The following is a 19,282-nucleotide window of genomic DNA, read 5'->3' on the forward strand; positions in this document are numbered from 1 at the left end:
AGTGCTGGGATTACAGGCGTGAGCCACCATACCCAGCCCAATATTTTAAAAAAATTTAGCACAGTTATTTTGTGGCAGGAAGCTGCAGTTCCATAGGACCTGCCCTCTCACAGCCAACACTCTGTTAATTCTCCCAAGGAGAATAACAGGACTTGTCTTGGAAAGAACTTTTGGATCAGTGGCATCACTTAATGAGCAGGGGATGATGCTATGCTCCAGAATACTTTTTTTTTTTTTGGCCTAAATATTTACTGAACACCAATATTCACAGGACCATGCTAGACACAGAAGGAGGAGAGACAAAGGCAATTCCCTGCTCCCAAGGGAGTTAACCATCTCCCTGGAGAGAAAGTAGACAAAGGAGTGAATGATGAAGGAGCAGAGTCAGATCAACCCCAGGACTCTGGACCCCTTCCTGAACACAATGGTGTGGCTGTGACAGACCCTACTCCCATCTGGCTCAGTATTGGTGCCTGCTACTGTCATTCTTGCACACATCTAGATCAGCAAAGCCTGCTAGCTCTGAGGGCCACCATCCTAGATGGGAAGCTCATATGAGAAGTTGGTTGTGTGGCCGGACACAGTGGCTCATGCCTGAATCCCAGCACTTTGGGAGGCTGAGGCGAGAGGATTGCCTGAGTCCAGAGGTTCGAGATCAGACCTCATCTCTACAATAAATCAAGAAAAATTAGCTGGGCATGGTGCACATGCCTGTAGTTCAGGTACCTGGAAGGCTGAGGCAGAAGGATTACCTGAGCCCAGCCTGGGCGCCAGAGTGAGACTCCGACTCAAAAAAAAAAAAAAAAAAAAAGAGAGAAAGAAAAGCTGGTTGTTGTGCCCAGCTTCCAGGAGCATGGCACACAGGTCAAGATTACTCCATTTCTGGCCCTGGCTTCTTCCCCAGTCTCCTTGCTCCTCATCCCCCGCCTTGGCACTGACATCTCTCTGCTTTCTTGTCACAGCTCAACCATGGTGTACAGATATAGCTCTTAGCACCTTCCAGTAATAATCATTCCTTTTCGACCCCCTCCTTCTGCTCTGCATCCATCACACCTCTATCCAGCTTCCCTGGTCCACGGAGGTAGAACACACAGGTGCTGGTATTGACTCACTCAAATGCCCGAAAGAGCCTTATTTGGTGCATTTCTCTCTCCTCATTTTACAGGTGGAAACAGGCTCAGAGAGGTTGAGTTGCTTGCCCAGACATCCCACTGGAATCAGACCTGAGGTCTGTCAGGACCACTGCATCAGGCCCCTAAATCTGTGCAAGGCTGATACAGCTGTCCCTCAACCACGTCCCTTCCCATTTTACCATCCCAAAGTTCAACACCAAGTTGGGTCTAGATACCTCAGGAGGGAGAGGGAGTAGGCACTGCATTTTGAGTTTCGCCTCTCTGCCGCAGGTGACTCTGGGACCCTGGGTTCTGCTCAGATGGGTTTATTTATACTTAAGCAAAGCTTCTTCTGATACAGTCCAGGCTCACAGCTCCAACCACAGCTCTGAGACTGGAGCCACATACCCTTGGGACCATCTGGCCTGTCAGCCTAATACAAGGTCTGAGAAAGCAACAGGGTAGCAGCTCCACAGACACGGGAGCACTCTGCATACCTCAGGGAATAAATGGGAGGCATAGCAGAGACAGGGGCTTGCTCAAGGGAGTGCACAGCTTCCAAGAAAGTGCCAAGCTGCGTTTAGCATGAGGACCTCAATTGCAGACCGCCTGTTCCCTAAGTCCACTCTGGTGGCCAGGAAAGTCCAAAGGCCTCCAACCCATGGGAAAAGGCTGGCAGTGAATCGAATGGACATGAGGCTCTCCAGAGTTTACTCTTGACCCTCCCAGGATACTACAACACTCGAGGACATCCCCAGAAAATGTGGGGAAGACTCACCAAAGGGTGACTAAAGGGGTGGAAGAGAACATGGCAAGCCCTATCATAACCAACACCAGCAAAACATTTCAACTGCACCAGGTTTTTAAATCACAAGTCACTTGAAATAAGGGACATATAAATGTTTTTGCTTGGCTGGGCTCAGTGGCTCAACCTGTAATCCCAGCACTTTGGGAGGTCGAGGCGAGTGGATTGCCTGAGCGTGCGGGTTTGAGACCAGCCCAGGCAATTTGGCGAGACCTCATCTCTACAATAAATAAAAAATTAACCAGGCATGGTAGCACATGCCTGTAGTTCCGGCTACTTGGAAGGCTGAGGAGGAAGGATCGCCTGAGCCCAGCAGGTTGAGGCTGTGGGTGGCCGTGAGCATGCCACTGTACTCCAGCCTGGGTGACAGAGACTCTGACTCAAAAAAAGAAAAGAAAAGAAAAGAAAGGCTGAGGTAGGAGGATCACTTAAGCCCAGGAGTCTAAGGCTGCTAATGATAGCATCACTATACTCCAGCCTGGGCAACAGAGTAAGACCCTGTCTCTTAAAAAAAAAAGAAAAGAAAAAGAAGAAACGTATTTACTAATAAACCCTGCCATTTTAAGTCTTATGTTTAGTGCTATTACTATACAATATAAAAACTGGAATCACAAATAATCTTTTAATTTTTGTCTAATGGAGCGATTCAAATATTTTTATTTTTATTTTTTTAGAGTTAGAGTCTAGCTATGTTATGTAGGCCAGAGTACAGTGGCACAATCATAACTCACTACAGCCTTGTATTCCTAGGCTCAAGCAATCCTCCCATCTCAGCCTCCTGAGTAGCCAAGACTATAGGTGTGCACTACCATGCCCAGCTAATTTTTAAATTTTTCATAGAGATGGGGTCTTGCTGTTGTCTAGGCTGGTCTCCAACTCCTGGCCTCAAGTGATCCTCCTGCCTCAGTTTCCCAAAGCACTAGGATTACAGGTGAGTCACTGTGCCTAGTCTCCAAATGTTTGTAAATGCTTTGATTAGTTTTTTCAAAGAAATGTAGCTGTAGCTTGCAACTAGAGCATCCAGCAAAGCACGAAAAATAACTTTACACAACTGGTATGAAAATATGCAAGTGAGGAAAGTATTGTTTTCTTCCCAATAAGTGTATGAGGAGTAGCAATCTGGAGAGATGAAGATACAAGTACAAAGATGTTTACACTCAGACAAGCTAGGATCCCAGGGTCCTTGGCAAGCAAAGCACACTACTTTCCCCCCACAGTAGACCTAGAAAGGTTGGTTCCAAACAGAGTCAGTGCATTGATTAGGCTAAGCAGTTAACCTCATCTTTCACAGGTGACTAAAAGAAAACAATGGAGTAAATAATAATTTTTTGCCATTTCACACAGGGGCTGTTTCAGCCTCTCCTTGTCTCATGAGAAAATATACAAGGGGGACCCAGAAAAATCAGGAATTTATTTATAAAAAATTGCGTATTTATTCTTACATGTTTAAACTTCAGTCACCTTCAAAGTACTCCCCGTTTGATGCACTACACCTATTCAGATGCTTTTTCCTCTGCTCAAAATAGTTTCTGAACTCACCAATTCTGATTCCTTTCAGAGCTTCTGCCATTTTTTGTTTCACCTCTTCAATATCAGCAAAACATTTCCCTCTGAGGACTTCTTTCATCCAAGGGAAAAAAAAGTCGCTTGGGTGAGATCGAGTCAAAAGAGAGGTAAGAGCACAGGGGTCATGCCATTTTGGGTCAAAAACTGCTGAGCACTCAGCACGGTGTAGGCGCTGGTAAATCACCCATCGTGAAAGGGGCAAACACACTGAAAGAATCTCCAAAAAACATTCACTGAAGTTGAAAGCAGCCTCTCACAACAACGCTAACTGGTACCCTGATGCTGATGGGTTCCTAGAACACTTATCTAGTGGGGGAAGACTGTACAACAAGGGGCCCACCCTTCAAAAATTAATTCCCCTTTTTTTTTTGGTCCCCCCATAAGTACTATATAAGCTTTGCAAATGGGTTTTAAAAAACATCTGTTGCAGTGACTTGCCAAGTTTCATAGTCTGTTATGAACATGGGGAGCCCATATCCAAAGTCTGAAGACTAAAGTCTAGTTAATGGATTTAGGATGGCACTATTCTCTATAGGGAAGGGCTTCAGAAGATTGTCTCTATTTTCTTTCCATTAGCATTACAGTACAGAATGATTTCTATCTCAGTTGAGCATATAATAGAAACTGTTCATGTAGCCCAACACAAAACTTGCTTACTTTGAGATTTCATATTAATAGAATAAGAAGCCAGAAATAAGAGCATTTTGTGTTCAAAACACGTTGGTTTACCCTATACTCCCTATTTTCCTGACTGCCTCAATATTAAAAGAAAACACACAACTAGGCTTTGCATTCACGACTTTAAACTCTGCCTGCTTTAAGTCTGCATTAGAGAAAAGCAAAGCCAGACATTTAAGAGAACAGATCCAGGCAAATGAGAGTCTGAAGACAACAAGCAGAATGCCTGCCCCCCAGCAACGTGTCTCCTCCAGCTGCCAGCACACAGGGTCATCATGTAGAAAGGGCTAAGAACATCTCAAGTGTAGAAAGGGTTATGAGTTTTATAGCGAGAGGTTCTGAACCTCTCAGCAACAGTAGCTGGGTTTATACATATCCGAATCATGCCTGAGGGAAGAATCAATTTTATGACTAAGAAATTTCCTGCCGGGCTCGGTGGCTCAGCCTGTAATCCCGCGCCTTTGGGAGGCTGAGGTGAGTGGATTGCCTGAGCCCGCGGGTTCGAGACCCGCCTGGGCAGCGAGACCTCATCTCTACAATAAATCAAAAAATCAGCCGGCATGGTAGTGCATGCCTGTAATTCTGGCTACTTGGAAGGTTGAGGCAGAAGGATCGTCGGAGCCCAGCAGGTCGAGGCTGCGGTGGCCGGGAGCGGCCACTGCACTCCAGTTTGGGCGACAGAGTGAGACTCTAACTCAAAAAAAAAAAAAAAAAAAAAAAGAAAAAGAAATTTCCTATGAATGTCAATGGCTACTTTTGCTTCACAAAAACACAAACAATACAAATAAAAAAAACAGTTGTTAGTATTAGGTCATACTAATACTAACAGCATACTTCTTATGATGTTGAAACATCCTTTGCAGGGAGAGGAGAACTGGAGCCCTTAGCTGAAAGACTGTTGACACTAAGCCTTTATATTCCCCCAAGGAGTACTAAGAACCAGTCAAGGAAGGTAAATCTCAGAAGCTTTCCCGACAAACACAATTCAGGGATAAGGGATTCAATGTGCAAAGTCTTTTATTTAAAATTTTGAAAAGTTAAGACTTACGACCACCTTAGTATATGCCATTCCCATTATAAGGAGGTATGATGGTTTCAAACTCGTGCAGAGTTGCATTTTTGTTTACAGAACTCTGTAGGCACTTTATAAGTGAAGCTTGGCTTCAAAATACAAACACTGGGGGCTTTGGCTCAACCTTTTAATATAAAAAATTCACTAATGTACAAAAATGTGAAAGTGTGACAATGACAACTATGAAATCCTGTGATTGAAAGTCCCCTTGAGTGCACTCCATGGTGCACATGTGCCCGCCCACACATACTCTGGTGTGGAAACATAAACTAATGCAAACCAGTGCTACCAAGAAGTGTCAACATGTGTGTTGTCCATTCCACCAATCACAGACCAATATCTACTCCAGACATCCAGTAACAAAAAGTACAGCATCTTCTGAGGGACAGCAAGGCAGACTGCTTACTCACGATGGACCAGCACAAATAAACCCAGCAAAAAGAGTACTGCATACTAGAAAAAAAACAGAACCACAAGTCAGAGAAGCTTTTAAGAGTTTACAAGTTCTTAGCGTTAATTAATAAACTGGTCTTTGTGACCATGATAAATTATTCAACTATCTAATTCATCTTTCATTTGTTAACTGTAATCCATTTAATAGTTTCCAAAACTAAGCAAAAGATCACATTTGTAATGAAACATAGAGTGCAGGATCTTACCTTAAATTTAGGATAGTCATTCATGAGGATCGTCACAATTCCAATATAAGGAACAAATCTAAAACAAAAAACCAAAAACTGATCATCACAGAACTTCCTAGGTAAAGCAGTTGTTATTTTTCACTGAACATTATTAATATCTTCTACACAATACTAATTTTCAGTTCACAAAGCCCGTTTATCCAAATTGCCCTGTTTGCTCCTTTCAACAGCCCAAGTGATAGGAAAGTTAGGAATATCACCATTGTAGAGATGAGGAAACAGATGATCATACCCATGGTACATGGTTTCTGTTGGCAGAACCAGTAACAGATCTGAGATCTTATGTCTCTAGCTGGTGACCCTCATGCTACCTGCTGACATAGTGCTAGGGGCTAGGTTTGTCATCATAACCTTCAGGAAGGCAGACAAGGCAAAAACAGCCAGAATATTAGGTACTTCATGCTAAGTGGTCAAAAAGTGAGTGTAAGAGCTCTATCATAGACAGTACTTAGCATTTCACTCCCCTCTCATTTTTAACTACCTAAAATATAGGTTTGGCTATCTTAATCCTGAAACATTTCTGGAATAGTTTTAATTACCATATGCAGCAAACCAGTCAGCCCAAGTTTGTTTATATCTCTACAGCATTTGACTTTTATGACAATAAACTTGCTCTTGAAATCCCTTCTCCTTGGTTTCTGCAAGACACTACAAATCTGTTTCATCATCTACCTCTCTGGCTGCTACATCGCTGTTTGTTCACTAGCTTCTTCTAATAATTCCTCTTGCCCCTAAAGTTTGACCTCTCAAACTAGGCAAAACCACCTGTTGAATACTCTTATAGCACCTGACGTATTTCCTCTGAGGTCTTTATCATAATTAGTGTAATTTTAATTAAATAATTAGTTGTATAATTAGCTATATAGTGTCTGTTGCCCCTTCTAGACTTTATGCTCTATAAGAGCAACAACAATGCCAATCCTGTTCCCCCTGCATCCCTCAAGGTCAATATAGTGCCTTGCATATAGCAGACAGAGAGTAAATACTGCCTGATTGAATGTTTGAAAGTCGGGCCTCTTCTTTTTGCTCTCTTGGGAAAATCTCATTTTCTCTCAAGGCTTCAATTCTCCCTTCCATGCAAAGGATGCTTCAACATCGTCAGAATTCAGAGCAGAAAGAGAAAATCAACAGGGCACCATCAGTGTAGGAGGAAAAGGTGGTTAGCAAATGTACAACTTCTTTTTCCTCCTCTTCTACTGCTGGACTCCAGAGTGGATTGGGCAATAGCATACTAAGCTAGAGCCTGTCATAAAGAAGAGAGGTTGGGCTGAAGTGGAGGCTGACCTTAGCCCACTTTAAAATAGCCCAGATACTTTCATTCAGGGCACCCACAACCCTCGCACCATGCCAAAGGCAGCATGAACAGAAATCACCTCCTACGTTAACACCTATACCATCAAAGCCTCAGACAAACTTGAAGAACAGACATTTTGTCTGATACATTTCACTTCCTTTTAAGAACTCCCCTTACTTCCTGTTTCCTGCCCTCACCTCTTCCTGCCCCTCTCCCTCCTGGCAGCATTACCCAGACCTATTTTTCTCTTCTAATTCTCAAACTCCTATTTCATACACTGGTGTTTCTTAAAGCCTAGCCCTCCTTTGTCAGAATCACTTGGATGGCTCGTTGAAAGTGGAGATTCGTATTTCTTCCCCAGATTTACTGAGTCAGGGATCTCTGAAAAATGACACCCAAATGCTGATCCTAAACATCAAAGTTTAAAAAACACAGTTATAATGTGAAATGAACAGACTAGGTGTGTGGTGGCAAACAATACCTCTTTCTTAGGGTCCAAGCTTTAGCCTTAACCTCTGGGACCTCCAAGAGCTGAAAAGTAACAGTTGTTACAGAATGGCAATGCTAAGCTCTAAGAGGATGTAGAGAGGTTTCCTATTTATTTATTTATTTATTTATTGAGTCGAAGTCTCACTCTGTCTCCCAGTCTGGAGTGTAGTGGCACGCTCAGGGCCAGTGGGCTCAGGCGATCCTTCCACCTCAGCCTTCCAAGGAGCTGGAACTACGGGAGAGCGCCACCACGCCTGGCTAATTGTTATTTTTAATATTGTTTTCCTTTTTTAATTCAATAACTTATTCTTTTGTTTCATTTTTAGTACCTTCATAAAAGCAACCACTTTCAGTTAAGGTAAATCAGCTAATTTAAGAACATTTTAAAGCTGAGCACAGTGCCTCATGCCTGTAATCCCAGCACAGCCTTTGGCTCCCAACATAGCTACTTATGAGTAATCCATGGAAACATTTTTTTTTAAAGGTGGGCTTTTCCTTGCCCACTACAAGTGAAATGAAAGCAATTTGATCTTTGAGTAATATAAGCAGGACATAAGGCTGCTAGAATACAAAGAGGCAGTCCAAAGTCAAACAAAAGATTTAATTATTTGCACTACTGCTTCCCTCCAAAGGTAAGCAAAGAGTTGATAATCAAGTGCATAATGATGCTATCAGTCATATTAAATCCAAACTAGTTGTACTTTTTTTCCTGTTCTGCTCAGATAAGCTCATATGCTAAAGCAGAATTGTTAATAAGCAGAACAAAATTTAAAATAAGTAAAATAAATGCCACCTACAAAGCCAACTGCAAGTTAACATCTAGAAGGTAAAATACGTCTCCTGTGGTTAAATACATTTCCCCGGAAATTCCTGGGATCAAAGGTGCTGCTGAGGAAGTAGCCTCAGAATAACTGTCTCCTGATGTTTGGGGAGGCAATGAAGAGAGATCATTAGGCAAAAGGCCAAGTGAACAGTAAAGAAAAGATTCCACAAAAAGGGCTCTAAGTCTGGGGAAGCCTGGACTCCACTTAGCCAACTAAATAAGAGAATATGCAATGACCAAAAAAGGATAATTTTGCTAAAAAATAACCTGTCTCAAAATAAGTTTAAAAGTCTTTTATTTTTTTTGGAATTGCAGTCTCACTCTGTTGCCCAGGCTGGAGTGCAGTGGCACAGTCATGGTCAACACAACCTCGACTTGCTGGGCTTAGGCGATCCTTCCACCTCAGCCTTCCAAGTAGCTGGAAATACAGGTGTGTGCCACCACACCTGGCTAATTTTTTTGAATTATTACAGAGACGAGATCTTGCCAAGTCAACCAGGCTGGTCTCGAACCCCTGGGCTCAAGCAATCTTCTTGCCTCTGCCTCCTAAAGTGCTGGGATTACAGGTACAAGCCACTGTACCCGGCCCTAGAGAGTCTTATCCATAAAACAGTTCAATTATTCTGCCCCTTTCTATTACTCTTCTCTCCAATGTCAATATTTCTAGCCCCTGGATTTCTGTGAGCCTTCTGTCCTTTTCTCCTGCTGCTTTCTACTCTTCTTTGACTAACAGGTCTTCCTGAGCTTTTTAATTTCTGGGATTTAGAAACAATTACCTCTATTAAATCCTTAATTGGTCTAGTATTAGTTTCATTTTCTAAACTTGTTTTTATTACATGCTACAACATGAATAAACCTTAAACACATTATGCCAGGTGAAAGAAGTCAAACACAGAGGACTACATATTGTATGATACTGTTTATATGAGAAGCCCAAAACAGGCAAATCCACAGAGACAGAAAGTAGATTAGTGGTTGTCAGGGACTGCAGTAAGCAAGGGATAGGAAGTGACTGCTAATGAGTACAGAGTTTTATTTTTGGGGTGATGGAAATGTTCTAGAATTAGTGGTGATGATTCCACAATCTTGTGAATATGCTAAGACCCACTGAATCATACATTTTTAAATAGTGAATTTTATCACCCAATATATGTGACTTTTTTTTTTGGTCCGAGTCTCACTAGGCTGCCCAGGCTGGAGTGCAGTGGCACGCTCACGGCTACCAGCCTCTACCTACTGACCTCAGGCAACCCTTCTGCCTCAGTCTCCCAAGTAGCTGGAACTACAGGCACACGCCACCAAGTCTGGCTAATTTTTTGATTTATTGTAAAGATGAGGTCTCAGCAAGTTGCTCAGGCTGGTTTCAAACTCCTGGTTTCAAACTCCTGGGCTCAGGCAATCCTCTCAGCTCTGACTCCCTAAGTGCTGGAATTATAGGCATGAGCCACTGGTCTGGCTTTTTTTTTAACTAAGAAATAAATTTTTACAAATTATTTTAATTTAGATACTTAGGGCTCATGTAAAAAAATTTTTAGTGTGCAGCTGTTAAAAAAAAAATCAGGGTCAGGTGTGGTAGCTCACATCTGTAACCCCAGCATTTTGGGAGGTGGAGGCAAGAAGATTGTCTGAGCCCAAGGGTTCGAGACCAGCCTGGGCAACATGGCTAGACCTTGTTTCTACAATAAATCAAAAAATTTAGCCAGGCGTGGTGGCGCACACCTGTAGTTCCAGCTACCTGGAAGACTAAGGTGGAAGGATCGCATGAGCCCAGGAGGTCAAGGCTGCAGTAGCCATGAGCATACCACTGTATCCCAGGCTAGGTGACAGAGTGAGACTCTGACTCAAAAAAACAAAAATCAAAACATTTTTTAAAATGTTTAAAGACATTTGTACCACATTCACAGACTTGCCTATGGAAAAGCTCTATTCTCAAAGCTTGGGTATAGCCTGACTCTGAATTATCAGCTTAGTGTTTTATAAACACAATTTTCTTTTTTTGTTTTTTGATTCTTCAGGTCAGTCTTTATTTTAATTTATATTTTTTTATGTTTTATTTTATTTCCATAAACACAATTTTCACAAAAGAAGGTGATTTGGGCCGGGCTTGGTGGCTCAGCCTGTAATCCCAGCACTTTGGGAAGACGAGGTGAGTGGATTGCCTGAGCCCACAGGTTCAAGACCTACCTGGGCAACTTGGCGAGACCTCATCTCTACATTAAGTAAAAAATTAGCCGGGTGTGGTAGCATGCACCTGTAGTTCCAGCTACTTGGAAGGCTGAGGCGGAAGGATCGCTGGAGTCCAGGAGGTCGAGGCTGCGGTAGCCGGCAGCGGCCACTGCACTCCAGTCTAGGTGACAGAGTGAGACTCCAACTCAAAAAAAAAAAAAAAAAAAAAAAGAAGGTGATATGTTCCATTAAGTGTCAAGGTCAGTGGTGTTATAATTAATGGAAAATGAATTTGTACAGTTGAGATTCTGTTCTCCTGCTGTTCCTGTCCCAGATGTTTTTTATACTTCATGGAAAGTTACTTAATTCAGAGAGTACTGGACTATTACATTTTTAAATTAAAAGTCACAAAATGGTCCATATTTTCAATGTTGGTATTTTGGAAATAACATTATACATAGTTAGGGATTTTTCAAAAATTGTTCAGAAGGACAAGTTACTTGAGTAAAAGCACCGATCCTCTAACCTTCGGTAGGATGATATATTTTTTATCTAAGCAAAGGACCACGGTGAGCAGATACAGCTGTAACAAACACTTAAGAATCAAGACTCAGATGAAGGAATACTCTCTTGCACTGGCAGGTATATACATAAACAAGTATGGTAAAATTTGTCAAAAGCCTTAAAACATGAGTATGTTTTACTCAGTAATTCCACTTCTAGAATGAATTCCAATTCATTCTAGTGAAGAATGTGCAGAAGCACTGATATATACATGACAAGGATGTTTATCACAACATTATTCACAGTAAAAAAAAGCTGGATAAAAAAATCAGAGCACCTAACAATAGGAAATTGACTTAAAATCTATTTGGTCTTTCCATATAGGGGAATAGCACACAGTTCTGAAAATGATGGCACGGTGGCACGCACCTAGTCCCAGCTACTCAGGAGGCTAAGGCAGGAGGATCACTTGAACCCAGGAGTTCAAGGTTACAATGAACTATAATTGTGCCACGGCATTCCAGCATGGGTGATGGAGTAAGACCCACATCTCTCCAAAAACCAAACAAACAAACAAAAACAGGTGGAGGCCACGAACATGCCACTGCACTCCCATCTGGGCGACAGAGTGAGACTCCAACTCAAAAAAAAAAAAAAAAGGTTGTAAGAATGTGACCATTCTTCCTTGGTACACAAAACGTGTTTATATATAAAAATATGTATATCTTAATACCTGCATCCTATCCCATAAAGTCTAAAAGAACAGAAACCAGAAAGTTAACAGTAAATATGTATGGAAATAGAGAAGGAGATGAGAAGTGATTTTGCTTTTTTTAAAAAAAGACTAGAGCTTGCTCTGTTGCCAAGGCTGGAGGGCAGTGGCACATTCATAGCTCACTGCAGCCCCCATCTCCTGTCTCAAGTGAGGCCTTAGTCTCCCGTGTAGCTAGGGCTACAGGCATATGCCACCATACCCAGCTTGATTTCGCTATTTTTTTTTTTTTTTGAGTCAGAGTCTCACTCTGTTTCCCAGGCTGGAGTGCAGTGGCATGCTCATAGCCACTGTAGCCTCAATCTGCTGGGCAGGCGATCCTTCCACCTCAGCCTTCCAAGTAGCTAGAACTACAGGGACGTGCCACCATGCCCAGCTAATTTTTCTTGATTTATTTTGGAGACAAGGTCTCACCAAGCTGCCCAGGCTGGTCTTGAACCCCTGGGCTCAGGCAATCCCCTTGTCTTGGCCTCCCAAAGTGCTGGGATTGCAAGAATGGACCACCATGTCTAGCCTGAGTTTGCTTTTTGATGATGATATTTACTTATATTTCCACATAAATCTTTACATTTACAAGCAGAGAAAAAACAAAAAGATTCAAAAGCAGCATCTTGGGAACTGAGGAAGATGAGGACTGTTATTTCTCAGAAGCAATGATGACCTACTCTGTATTATAAAGGTATTTTAAACTCCATATTGGTAATGAAGTTCCCTTGAAGTGGTGACATATACAAAAAACAGCTCTGCAGGGGAAAAAACACAATGATGCCTACTCTGACTTCTCTGGCCCCAAGGTTAGCATCTCTCATGATGTAACTGAGGCAGCTTATACTTAGCAACCTGTACTTCCTTCTCTATGGGAACAGCGTTTTTCAGGCCTGATCAATGGTGTAATAACTCTGTATCCACACAGTCTGTCCTAGGTCAAAAGGAACAGAGGGCTGGGTGTGGTGGTTCATACCTATAATCCCAACACTTTGGGAGGCAGAGGCAAGAGGATTGCCTGAGCCCAGGGGTTCAACACCAGCCTGGGCAACTTAGTGAGACCTCACTGTACAATAAATCAAAAAAATTAGCCTGGTGTGGTGGCACACACCTGTGGTTCCAGTTACTTGGAAGGCTGAGGTGGAAGGATCATCTGAGCCCAGCAGGTCAAGGCTGCGTTGGCTGTAAGTGTGCCAAGGCACTCCAGCCTGGGCAACAAAGTGAGACTCCTACTCAAAAAAAAAAATAAAAAAATAAAAAAAAAGCAGAGGCTCTAGTAGTGGCAAGAGTGCCATGTGGTATCTAAATAGTGAGAGAAAGTCAACTGCCTGTTTGGAAATGTTATGCGTGATGGTTAAGGTGGGCTACAAAGCCAACCAGTCACTTAACTATCAGCAGTATGGTCTCAGATAAGTAACCTCACTCACCTGAGTTTCCTCATCTGTAGAATGGGAATATTAAGGTTGTTCTGAGGTTAAAATGGGGTAATACTTGTAAAACACTTAGAATGAGTCACTGGTACACAGTAAGCCCTAATAAATGTGAGTTATTATTAATACTATTAATAACATTAAAGTAGTAACAATCCCATACTTCCTTAATACCAGTAACTTACAATTCCTGTCCTCCACTGATCTGTTATCTTGATAAAATCTGAAACAAACGGGCTTAATATAACTTTTTAATTTCATTTGACCTCATCAATTTCAAGACTAGAAATAATATGGAATAAATTAACATGATACAATTTATTTAGGTGAACACTTGAAATGCTGACTTGGTAAATTCTTAAGTAATGTAAGATTCACAAAGTAGGATTAATACTGTTCTGGAGCCCCAGAGCCTAGCACACTATAGACGTTAGAGCACATGGAAGGTACTGATTTACTGAGTGACTCATTTAAACAAATGAATTTTTAAAATTATAACATCCAGGTCGGGCACGGTGCCTCAGGCCTATAATCCCAACACCTTGGGAGGCCAAAGAGGACTGCTTGAGCCCAGGAGTTCATGACCAGCCTGGGCAACATAGTGAGACCTCGTCTCTGCAAAAAATAAAAAAATTAGTCGAGTATGGTGGCATGTGCCTGTACTCCCAGCTACTTGGGAGGCTAAGGCAGAAGGATCATCTCAGCCTAGGAGGTCAACGTTGTGGTGAGCCATGATCATGCCACTGTACTCCAACCTGGGTGACAGAGCAAGATCCTGATTTTAAAAAAAAAAATTATCTCATCCAATTCACCATCTCATCACTCATATACTATTTTTTTATTGCAGCCCAGTTCTTCCCCTATGGAGTAATATACCTGAAGCTTTAAATGCATTTCAAGAAGCACAATTTTCAAAGGATACACAAGAGATTTGGTGGAACCAGGGCCAAACTATTCAATCATGTATGATCAAACAATATGATTGAGAGGGTCATGTTTCAAGTGACACAAAAAGTTTAAGATGCTCCCCTCTATACTTACCCCCTGGCTCTCCCCACGACATCTTTTTTCTCTAGCCAATGTTGTCCTTGTTTATAGAGGCCTCGGTCATCAACTGCATTATTATCTCCTTTGGTCAAAAATTTGATATGCCCATTTTGCCTTAAAAGAGTAAGGGAAACCCAAGTTATCCAATACTTCATGGCATTTGAAAGCAAAAAATGTGCTTTCATTAACCCCAAATTCCTGCGACACTGTGGTATTTTCTCATGATTCATAATGTCAAAATAATTCTTCATGTAGCTACAAGATTGTTAATAGCTGTGTTGTTCATAAAAGATTAAAAACAAACTAAAAGCTCAACATTAAGAAGTTGAACTACTATATGCGCATTAAGAACAATGTAGAAAAATATTCAAGGACACTGGAGAATTACACGAATTTTATTAAGTGAATACAAAATAGCACATATAATAGAGTATAATCTCACTTTTATACAAACTACCACTTTTCTGGAAATATACAGCAAAGGAACACATTTAACTACCCCACAGGATACAATCAGCAAAATGCAGACTATGGGTCAGGTGCGGTGGCTCACTCCTATAATCCCAGCACTTTGGGAGGTCAAGGCAAAAGGATGGCTTGAGCCCAGGAGTTTAAGACCAGCCTGGGCAACAGAGTGAGGAGACCCTGTCTCTAGCAAAAAACAAAAAACAACCCCAAAGACCATGGGGAACCTCAATGACCCAGTTTCTTAAACCAGAAAGTTACAAGCACAAAGAAAGTAGGAGAAGGAACCTACCGCTTAAACAAGAGATTATAAGCCATATCAACCAACTGCAGTTGAGGAGTTTATTTGGATTCAGATTCAAACAAATTGTTAAAAAAAAAGTTATGACACAATTGGGAATTTGAACAAAGATCAAAGACTTAATAATACTAAAGAATTATTGTTCTTTTTTTAGTGTAACCATGCTAGTTACAGTTACGTTTTTAAAAAGCCCAATGATTGTTTTGTAGATATTTACCGAAATATTTACATAAGACAATGATATGATTTTTAGGATTTGATTCAAAACAGTACAGGAGGGGGAAGAGGCAGGAGTGTAGATGGAACAGAATGTGGGCCATACATTAATCATTACTGGGGAGCCGGGCTCAGTGGCTCAGCCTGTAATCCCAGCACTTTGGGAGGCCGAGGTGAGTGGATTGCCTGAGCCTGCGGGTTCGTGACCTGCCTGGGCAACTTGGCGAGACCTCATCTCTACAATAAATCAAAAAATTAGCTGGGCATGGTGGCGCGCGCCTGTAGTTCCAGCTACTTGGAAGGCTGAGGTGGAAGGATCGCCAGAGCCCAGCAGGTTGAGGCTGTGGTGGCCGGCAGCGTGCCACTGCACTCCAGTTGGGCGACAGGGTGAGACTCCAACTCCAAAAAAAAAAAGAATCTTTACTGGGACTGGGTAATAGATGTATGGTGGTTCCTTAAATTCTTCTGTGTATGTTAGAAATTCTCCAGATTCAAAAAATAAAAAGACAACATCATAATAAAAAATACTGATAAAAAAGAAAATAAAAAGCAAAACAAAACAAAAAAGGTATTTAAAAGATCTAAAACAACACAGACAAGTGTATCAGCAGTGGCTATCTATAGCTTTAACTTTATCTTATTTTTTTCTCCCACAAATATGTAGTGCTTTTATACTAGAAACAAAAAAGGTAGCTTTAAAAGAAGAAACACTTCAATTTTTCAGACATGCCGCATTTATAGGAACAGCATCTCACTTGACCAGAAAACTATGTTTAATTCTACTAAAGAACCATAAAGTTTATAGAGTTTCCAGGAATTTTAAAATTTAACTGAAAGCGAAACATATTTTACAGTTGATAAAGACCAGGTTAAAATGAATGCAAGGGTGTCTGTATTAACAACCGTACTGGAAAGAAAAAAATTAACTTCAGACTTCTAACTAATATTCACTTAGATTCTGAGTCAGAAACTAGCTCACTAGACACTAAATCTGCAGACGAAACTAAATTGGAAGGTGTTGCGAACACCAAAGACAGTGAAGTGCAAATAGTCACATTTGCACTGAAATGAGATTCTAGTTAGAAAAAAATGCAAATATATACAGAGAAAAATAATCTGTAGCTGATAATTCAGTAAGTGAAAGAATGTCTCAAAAATCCTGAAGGGTAAAAGAGGACAGGTGCTAGGAGGGAGTTAGCTGGAAGCATGAAAATCAGAAACAGTGGGAAGTTATTAATAATTTGATCATGAATACATCAATCCCACAGAGACACAAAAGTAAAATCTGATATGAGGAGAGAAAAGTCAGGACATGCAAAACTGCCCAGAAAAGGGAAAGGATACTACAGGAGACCCAGGCTATTCCAAAAACCTTGTTTTGTCGGCAAAACAAACACACACACTAATGCACTCAATATCCCCTTTTTGGGATGTAATTAGAAGAGACCACTCTAGCGTTTTTGAAGAACCATAGTTACTCTTCATCTGCCTAATGGTGGAACAAATATTCTCTGGTGGCAACCAGCTCTCATTAGAGCAATTCACAACTTATAGACTCAAAATATTAACTGAAGGCATCTTTATAAAGGATTTCTTCCTTGCTAGCACAGGGATCAAATATTTAATATTATTTACCTCCAAGGAGCTCAGAGTGTTTTGAATTTAATTCATCCATTACATTACTGTGATATTAGGAAGGAGGAAAAGACCACTTTTCAGATAAGAAAAAATAAAGCCAGATGGGGGCAGAATAATGTATCTATTGGCACGGGAAAGCAAAGCTAAGGATTAAGTCACTCCAATGGTAAAATTTTATCCTTCCAAATACTTGATCACATGCCAGTGTTCACAAATTATAAGAGCTCCTATAGGATGAACTTACTAAACACACACATTTTAGTTGTCATTTGGCCTCATTTTTTTTTGTTTTTTTTGAGTTGGGGGTCTCACTCTGTTGCCTAGACTGGAGGGCAGTGGCATGAACATGGCTCACCGCAGCCTCAAACTTGTGGGCCCAAGTGATCTTCCTTCCTCAGCTTCCCAAGTAGGTGGGACTACAGGTAAGTACCACTGTGCCACCATACCTGGTTAATTTTTTAAAATGTTTTTATAGAGACATGGTATCACTATATTGCCCAGACTAGTTTTAAACTCCTGAGGTCTTCTGCCTTGGCCTTCCAGAGTGCTGGGATTACAGGCATGAGCCACCACACTCAGCCTAGCCTCATACTTAAGAACAATGTTAATACGATTATTAAATCAAATGATACTTCCAACCAGGTATTTTAGTTTCCCCAAAAGAAAAAAGGAAATTGAAAACTTCTGAATATTAACAGGGTCTATTATCTAAACAAGTCTGCTAGTTAAAGGTATCTCAAGAGTCTAAAATATCCACTTGGTAAATCTTAGCTTGGAGGGGGGGACTCTAAAAGAATCCCAGATTACAAGTACCATATACCTTAAAATCTTCAGAATTGTTAAAAATTATTTTTAAAATTTAAGAAATTTGTAATTAACATTAACTGTCAACAAATCTGCCCTGAAACTGTTTTAGAGTAGTCTATGAATTCACTCAATTTCAAAGGATTACACGTAAAAATGAAGAACTTCTGCTCTAGCCAAAGCAGGGCCTGGGCTTAATTTGCTTCTCTCTGATACATTCAGGGGAAAGGTGGTTCTGCTTTGTTCACAAGCATTGCTGAGAATGAACAAAACACAAGACTCATATCTAAAAGAACAACTTAGATTTCAGAATGTTTCTTGGGAATTTTAAAAAGTTGATACAGTTATTCTTTTTGTTTATTTTGTTTTGTTTTTTGAGTCAGAGTCTCACTCTGTCACCCAGGCCGGAGTGCAGTGGCACGCTCACAGCCACGGCAGCCTCAACCTGCTGGGCTCAGGCAATCCTTCTGTCTCAGTCTTCCAAGTAGCTGGAACCACAGGCACGTGCCACCACACCTGGCTGATTTGTTTTTGATTTATTGCCGAGACAAGGTCTCACCATGCTGCCAAGGCTGGTCTTGAAACTCTGAGCTCAGGCAATCCTCTGTCTCCATCTCCCAAAGTGCTGGGATTATAGGCGTGAGCCACCATGCCTGGCTACATTCATTCATTCATTCATTTATCCCAACCGAGGTATGATGGCAGGTAAATTTATTCTTTTTTTTTTTTGAGTTGGAGTGCGCCATCATGCCCAGCTAATTTTTCTTGATTTATTGTAGAGATGAGGTCTTACCAAGTTGCTCAGGTTGGTCTTGATTGAACCCATAGGCTCAGGCAATCCTCTCACCTCAGCCTCCCAAAGTGCTGGAATTATAGGTGTGAGCCACTATGCCCAACCTTTTTTTTTTTTAGTCAGAGTCTCACTCTGTCACCCAGGATGAAGTGCAATGGCATGCTCATGGCCACAGCAGCCTTGACCTGCTGGGTTCAGGTAATCCCTACATCTCAGCCTTCCAAGTAACTGAAATTACAGGTATGCTCCACAACGCTCGGCTAATTTTTTAATTTTATTGTAGAGATGAGGTCTCAACAAGTTGCCCTGGCTGGTCTTGAACCCATGGGCTCAGGTAATCCTCTCGTCTCCACCTCCCAAAGTGCTGGGATTACAGGTGTGAGCCACCACATCCAGTGGTAAGTTTATTCCTATTTTGAATGTCTCTTAGAATGTCTTAAAGATATTTTTGACATGGTAGTGCATGACTATAATTCCAACTGCTTGGAAGGCTGAGGCGGAAGGATCACCGGAGCCTAGCAGGTCGAGGCTGCGGTGGCTGGGAGCACTCCGGTCTGGGCGACAGTGAGACTCCAACTCAAAAGAAAAAAGATATTTTGAAAGACGAGGGCTACCTCATTC

The 19,282-nt window shown here is 41.4% G+C and overlaps 1 protein-coding gene across 5 annotated transcripts in view; it reads right to left on the reverse strand.

Moving 5' to 3' along the window:
* Positions 1–5,160: 5,160 nt before the first annotated feature.
* SEC11A (SEC11 homolog A, signal peptidase complex subunit) overlaps positions 5,161–19,282 on the reverse strand; it is a 44,909-nt gene continuing 30,787 nt past the window's right edge. For 2 of the 5 annotated variants that reach the window (XM_008059529.1, XM_008059526.1), the window contains 3 exons: positions 14,439–14,558; positions 5,893–5,950; positions 5,161–5,686 (listed from right to left, as the gene is read on the reverse strand). In XM_008059529.1, coding sequence (XP_008057720.1) covers positions 5,636–5,686; positions 5,893–5,950; positions 14,439–14,558 — 229 coding nt within the window. In that variant the 3' untranslated portion in view covers positions 5,161–5,635. Of the gene's footprint in view, positions 5,687–5,892; positions 5,951–13,582; positions 13,621–14,438; positions 14,559–19,282 lie in introns of all 5 variants that reach the window. The other 3 variants (XM_008059527.1, XM_008059528.1, XM_008059525.1) reach the window with 3 other exon arrangements.

Source organism: Carlito syrichta, unplaced genomic scaffold (assembly GCF_000164805.1).
Source record: "Carlito syrichta isolate Samal-C Ts95f unplaced genomic scaffold, Tarsius_syrichta-2.0.1 Scaffold304234, whole genome shotgun sequence".
In the NCBI taxonomy this organism is placed as follows: domain Eukaryota; kingdom Metazoa; phylum Chordata; class Mammalia; order Primates; family Tarsiidae; genus Carlito; species Carlito syrichta.